A 6,567-nucleotide genomic window follows, 5' to 3' on the forward strand; every position below is an offset into this window, starting at 1 on the left:
CAATCCTCTAGCCAGTATTTCAATCAGTCCTCTAGCCAGTCCTCCAATCAGTCCTCTAGCCAGTCCTCCACCACACTCCAATATGTCTCTATGACTCTGAAACAGGCCGTACTGTACATACAATGATCTTTCTGATAGACATTTTTTAAAGTGGCCTAAAACATATTTTGTTTTCTCAACAGTCAAAACTAAAGTATTTTAACTGAGTACCTGCTTAAACATGTAATACAAGTGTAATGTACAGCAACATGATAAGATAATCTTTACTAGAGGTCCATAGTTCTGACCAATCAGTCTCTCTCTCCAGGTTCAGAGGGTTCTCAGCTGGACCTGGTGTCTCTGGCGGACATGGCAGCCCAGGTGGCTGATGGGATGGCGTATCTGGAGGAGCAGAACAGTATCCATAGAGACCTGGCGGCCCGAAACGTCCTGGTGGGAGAGAACTACATCTGCAAGGTGGCCGACTTCGGACTGGCCAGGATCATCAAGGTTGGTCTAATCGTTAATGAACAGACTCATGTAACATAGGATGGTATCGTAGCATCTCTCGCCAGCCTGAGGGATGCGACGACTAACAAGGTAGGTTCTAATAACTGAAGAACTACTACACCTGCAAGGTGGCTGACTTCGGACTGGCCAGAATCATGAAGGTTACTAGGGTCCCAGCAAACAACAGACATTCCCTCACCTTTAGAGAACGTTCATTTAGGTCATTACTCGGACTGGCCAGAATCATGAAGGTTACCAGGGTCCCAGCAAACAACAGACATTCCCTTCACCTTCAGAGAACGTTCATTTAGGTCATTACTCAGACTGGCCAGAATCATGAAGGTTACGAGGGTCCCAGCAAACTACAGACATTCCCTTCACCTTTAGAGAACGTTCATTAGTGTCGGCGATTGGGTGCAGAGATGTAGCGGAGTCAGGCGCAGGACACAGGTTTGAGCAACACAACGGAGTTTACTCAACGAAAAATAAAAGCAAAATTCCAAATAGGAAAATGCATACAAACTAACACCTACAACAACCACTAAGACACCAACAACCACGGACAGAATAGACATGTATTGCCAGAGGGTTAAATAAGGAACATGATATGGGGATTGAAACCAGGTGTAATACAGACAAAACAACACAATAAATTAAATGGTGGAAAAGGAAATCGGTGGTGACTAGAAAACCGTCGACGTCGACCGCCGAACAAGGAGTCGAACACCACCCGAACAAGGAGCCGAACACCACCCGAACAAGGAGCCGAACACCACCCGAACAAGGAGCCGAACACCACCCGAACAAGGAGCCGAACACCACCCGAACAAGGAGCCGAACACCACCCGAACAAGGAGTCAAACACCACCCGAACAAGGAGCCGAACACCACCCGAACAAGGAGCCGAACACCACCCGAACAAGGAGCCGAACACCACCCGAACAAGGAGCCGAACACCACCCGAACAAGGAGTCAAACACCACCCGAACAAGGAGCCGAACACCACCCGAACAAGGAGCCGAACACCACCCGAACAAGGAGCCGAACACCACCCGAACAAGAAGCCGAACACCACCCGAACAAGGAGCCGAACACCACCCGAACAAGGAGCCGAACACCACCCGAACAAGGAGCCGAACACCACCCGAACAAGGAGCCGAACACCACCCGAACAAGGAGAAGGGGCCGACTTCGGCGGAAGTCGTGACAATTAGGTCATTACTCGGACTGGCCAGGGTCATCAAGGTCAGCAGGGATAAACCTGGGGTGATGGTATGTGTTTGCGTTTGTGCCGTGATTGAGTGGACGTTGGGCTTTCTCAATCCCAACTGGTACTGTTAACAACTAGGAGAGAGAGCTTTCTACTAAGAATACAGCTATACCTGGACATGGCAAGGATATAATCTGGGATCTGTTTCCTTTGTGTCTGTGTGTCTCATTTGTGTCATGATGATTGGTCCTTGGGTTTTCCCAATTCCATTTGTGTCATGATGATTGGTCCTTGGGTTTTCCCAATTCCATTTGTGTCATGATGATTGGTCCTTGGGTTTTCCCAATTCCATTTGTGTCATGATGATTGGTCCTTGGGTTTTCCCAATTCCATTTGTGTCATGATGATTGGGGTCCTTGGGTTTTCCCAATTCCATTTGAGTACCGTTAAGAACTGGGATAGACAACATTCTCCAAAGCATTTTACAAGAAAATAATAAAAAATAAAATAAAGCTCAGTGCATTTTAGTTTGAAGTAATTGTATTCAGCACCAGCAAATGTATTTTGATTGAACATGGTTTATATTGTTAAAATATACCCAGAATTTGTACAAATATTTTTAAACCACATTACTTTGCCAGTGGTCAGCAGTTTGCTGTTTACGAAGAACATGTTTTCCTCTCTTCCCCCACAAATATATTTGTATTAATAATTTGCAGTATCGTTCCATCCTCGTTCGGTTTGTCTCCATCCTCAGGAACCCTTCTACGTGTCTGAGGACAAAAAAATCCCCTACAAATGGAGTTCCCCGGAGGCCATCAGCCACGGACGTTTCTCCAACAAGTCAGATGTCTGGTCCTTTGGGGTTCTGCTCTACGAGATGCTAACCTACGGTGGGATTCCATACCCAGGTATGTCACGTTTCACCAAACCCAGTTGTTTTTCGCAATTTTGTTGTAACCCTGAACCAGCTCACCTGATCGACCTGATCCAGAGCTCGACGATTAGTTGATAAGTTGAATCGCTAAATCTGTAAAATATCAAATGCATAGAACAGCATGAGGGTTTCTGAGGAGAGGATTGAAAGCACCTGATCTAACCAGTATACAGGCCAAGCCTCTGCCTGGCTGTGTGGTATAAATCCTTACTTGTATTATGCACTGTAGGCCTAAAGACCAAGAGATAATTGCCTCAGGCTAAGATCTATTCTGATCTTCTGACGAATGACATCAGATCTAATTCACATCAGTTTTTTTTCCAGAGCTAATCTAATTGGTCAAAATACCAATTAGTGGAAAAAAAATATCAGAATTCGACTGCCTGTCTAAACACAGCCTACAATTTCTTCCTTCTTTAGGGAGTGTTTCCTGGTCATTGTGCTCTCGCTTCTGCTTTGCTCTTTGGGTTTATAGTGAAGATTGTAGTTCTACAGTGTACGTAGTGTACAGTGCATTCGTAAAGTATTCAGACCCCTTGGCTTTTTCCACATTTTGTTACGTTATTCTTTTTTTGTTAATTGCAAATGTATAAGAAAAATATATATTTCTATATATATATATATTCCATTTACAAGTATTCAGACCCTTTACTTTGTTGAAGCACATTTGGCAGCGAGGCTTCTTGGGTATGACGCTGCAAGCTTGGCACAAGAATGATGGAGGATGATGGAGGCCACTGTGTTCTTGGAGACCTTCATTGCTGCAGAATGTTTTAGGTACCTTTCCCCAGATCTGTGCCTCGGCGCAGTCATGTCTCGGCGCTCTACGGACAGTTCCTTCGACCTCATGGCTTGGTTTTTGCTCTGAAATGCACTGTCAACTGTGAGACCATATATAGACAGGTGTATCCCTTTCCAAATCATGTCCAATCAATAGAATGTATCACAGGTGGACTCCAATCAAGTTGTAAAAACATCTCAAGGATGATCAATGGAAACAGGATGAGCTCAATTTCGTGTCTCATAGCAAAGGTTTTGAATACTTACTTAAATAAGGTATTTCAGTTTTTATTTTTAAAACATTTGCAAAAATGTCTAAATGACCTGTTTTTGCTTTGGCATGATGGGGTATTTTGTGTAGATTGATGAGGATGTTTTATTTGTTCGATCCATTTCAGAATAAAGATGTAATGGAAAACAAAATGGAAAAAGGGAAAGGGTCTGAACACACTTCCTAATGCGCTGAACCTCATGTGGATTTGTGTTCTCTCAGCTTCTACGTGTGTTGTCTGTATATCCTGTTTGTCTCTCTGTACATCCTGTTTGTCTCTCTGTATATCCTGTTTGTCTCTCTGTACATCCTGTTTGTCTCTCTGTACATCCTGTTTGTCTCTCTGTACATCCTGTTTGTCTCTCTGTACATCCTGTTTGTCTCTCTGTACATCCTGTTTGTGGTCTCTCTGTATATCCTGTTTGTCTCTCTGTATATCCTGTTTGTCTCTCTGTACATCCTGTTTGTGGTCTCTCTGTATATCCTGTTTGTCTCTCTGTATATCCTGTTTGTCTCTCTGTACATCCTGTTTGTCACTCTGTATATCCTGTTTGTCTCTCTGTACATCCTGTTTGTGGTCTCTCTGTATATCCTGTTTGTGGTCTCTCTGTATATCCTGTTTGTCTCTCTGTACATCCTGTTTGTGGTCTCTCTGTATATCCTGTTTGTCTCTCTGTATATCCTGTTTATCGTCTCTCTGCACATCCTGTTTATGGTCTCTCTGCACATCCTGTTTCTTGTCTCTCTGCATATCCTGCTTATTGTGGCAGCACCATTTCACAGAATTCAAATTCCTGTACATGTATTTGGTGAATTAAGGTGATTCCGATTAGGTCTGGGTTACTGTTAAACCACTTTTTTTGACAACTAGTGATGTAAAAAGGGCTTAAGAAATAAATGTGATTGATTGATTGATTGATTGATTGATTGATTGATCGTATGGCCCTTGCTCTGTAATCCAGGCTACAACAACTACGAGGTATACCGTCAGATCATCGCTGGCTACAGGATGCCAGCCCCAGAGAAATGTCCGAACTTACTCTACAAACTCATGTTGGCCTGTTGGAGTGACAACCCTGCAGACAGACCGGACTTCAAGGAGCTCAGGCGCAAACTGGAGAACATCAACCGCTATGAGCTGGAGCAATGAGCCTGAACCATAGAAATGGACAGTCATCAGTGTTTAGAAATAACCCAGTTTCTTTTTTGTTGCATGGACATTGCCATTGACTTCCACCATTTTTAAGTAGTCAACTGGGTGGGACATCCTATGGGTTAAGGACAGTGGAGGCTTCTGAGGAGAAGGGGAGGACGGCTCATAATAATGTCTGGAACGGAGCAAATGGAATGGCATCAAACCCTGTGTTTGATGTGTTTGATACCATTCCACTGATTCCACTCCAGCCATTACCACGAACCAGTCCTCCCCAATTAAGGTGCCACCAACCTCCTGTGGTTAAGGATCACATGATTCCACTCAGGTCATCAGGAAGGATCAGCCAATGAATTATACTTGAGAGAAAACTTTCTATAAACTGCAGGTGGCAGCAAATCACCAACTTTGACTTTTCTGTCATTGGTTAAGTCAGGAACAGCTTCTCCCTGGCATGGAACACTTTGTTTCGATTGTAATAAATGTACACTAAAGGACAATATCTCTGACTTTCAAATCATTATTTTACTTGTCAACTTTTTTTTTCTTCATTTGTAACATACCTGTATCGTACTTGTATCGTACCTGTATCGTACCTATAACGTACCTGTATCGTACCTGTAACGTACCTGTATCCTACATGTATCGTACCTGTAACGTACCTGTATCGTACCTGTATCGTACCTGTATCCTACCTGTATCGTACATGTATCGTACATGTATCGTACATGTATCGTTCCTGTATCGTTCCTGTATCGTACCTGTATCGTACCTGTATCGTACCTGTATCCTACTTGTATTCTACTTGTATCGTACCTGTATCAGCTTGTACATTAAGTCTGTGCTGCTATTTATCTACGATTCATAATAATGTTCGCTAATACTACAAATACAGGTGTCTCCTCAGGGTTATAAATGCACCACCACCACACGTAAAACAAATGAACCTCTTCTACAACAGGGTCGTTTTTACCTCCTTTTACCTTAGTGTTTCCTTACATTTATAACTGTCACTTTAGTGTTTCCTGACATTTATAACTGTCACTTTAGTGTTTCCTTACATTTATAACTGTCACTTTAGTGTTAGTTTTCTTACATTTATAACTGTCACTTTAGTGTTTCCTTACATTTATAACTGTCACTTTAGTGTTAGTTTCCTCACATTTATAACTGTCACTTTAGTGTTAGTTTCCTCACATTTATAACTGTCACTTTAGTGTTTCCTTACATTTATAACTGTCACTTTAGTGTTAGTTTCCTCACATTTATAACTGTCACTTTAGTGTTTCCTTACATTTATAACTGTCACTTTAGTGTTTCCTTACATTTATAACTGTGACTTTAGTGTTTCCTCACATTTATAACTGTCACTTTAGTGTTAGTTTCCTCACATTTATAACTGTCACTTCAGGGTTTCCTTACATTTATAACTGTCACTTTAGTGTTAGTTTCCTTACATTTATAACTGTCACTTTAGTGTTAGTTTCCTTACATTTATAACTGTCACTTTAGTGTTAGTTTCCTTACATTTATAACTGTCATTTTAGTGTTTCTTTACATTTATAACTGTCACTTTAGTGTTTCCTTACATTTATAACTGTCACTTTAGTGTTTCTTTACATTTATAACTGTCACTTTAGTGTTTCTTTACATTTATAACTGTCACTTTAGTGTTTCCTTACATTTATAACTGTCACTTTAGTGTTTCTTTACATGTATAACTGTCA

General features: G+C 41.8%; 1 protein-coding gene across 1 annotated transcript in view; it reads left to right on the plus strand.

Annotated features, from left to right (window-relative positions):
• The window catches only part of LOC124032394 (protein-tyrosine kinase 6-like), a 33,475-nt gene extending 28,135 nt beyond the window's left edge, over nucleotides 1–5,340 (plus strand). The window contains exons 6-8 of the mRNA XM_046344769.1: nucleotides 308–489; nucleotides 2,457–2,610; nucleotides 4,650–5,340. Of these exons, the coding sequence (XP_046200725.1) occupies nucleotides 308–489; nucleotides 2,457–2,610; nucleotides 4,650–4,837 (524 nt within the window). The 3' untranslated portion in view covers nucleotides 4,838–5,340. The remainder of the gene's footprint in view (nucleotides 1–307; nucleotides 490–2,456; nucleotides 2,611–4,649) is intronic.
• The last annotated feature ends 1,227 nt before the right edge of the window (nucleotides 5,341–6,567 follow it).

This window comes from Oncorhynchus gorbuscha, linkage group LG03 (genome assembly GCF_021184085.1).
Source record: "Oncorhynchus gorbuscha isolate QuinsamMale2020 ecotype Even-year linkage group LG03, OgorEven_v1.0, whole genome shotgun sequence".
NCBI lineage: Eukaryota > Metazoa > Chordata > Actinopteri > Salmoniformes > Salmonidae > Oncorhynchus > Oncorhynchus gorbuscha.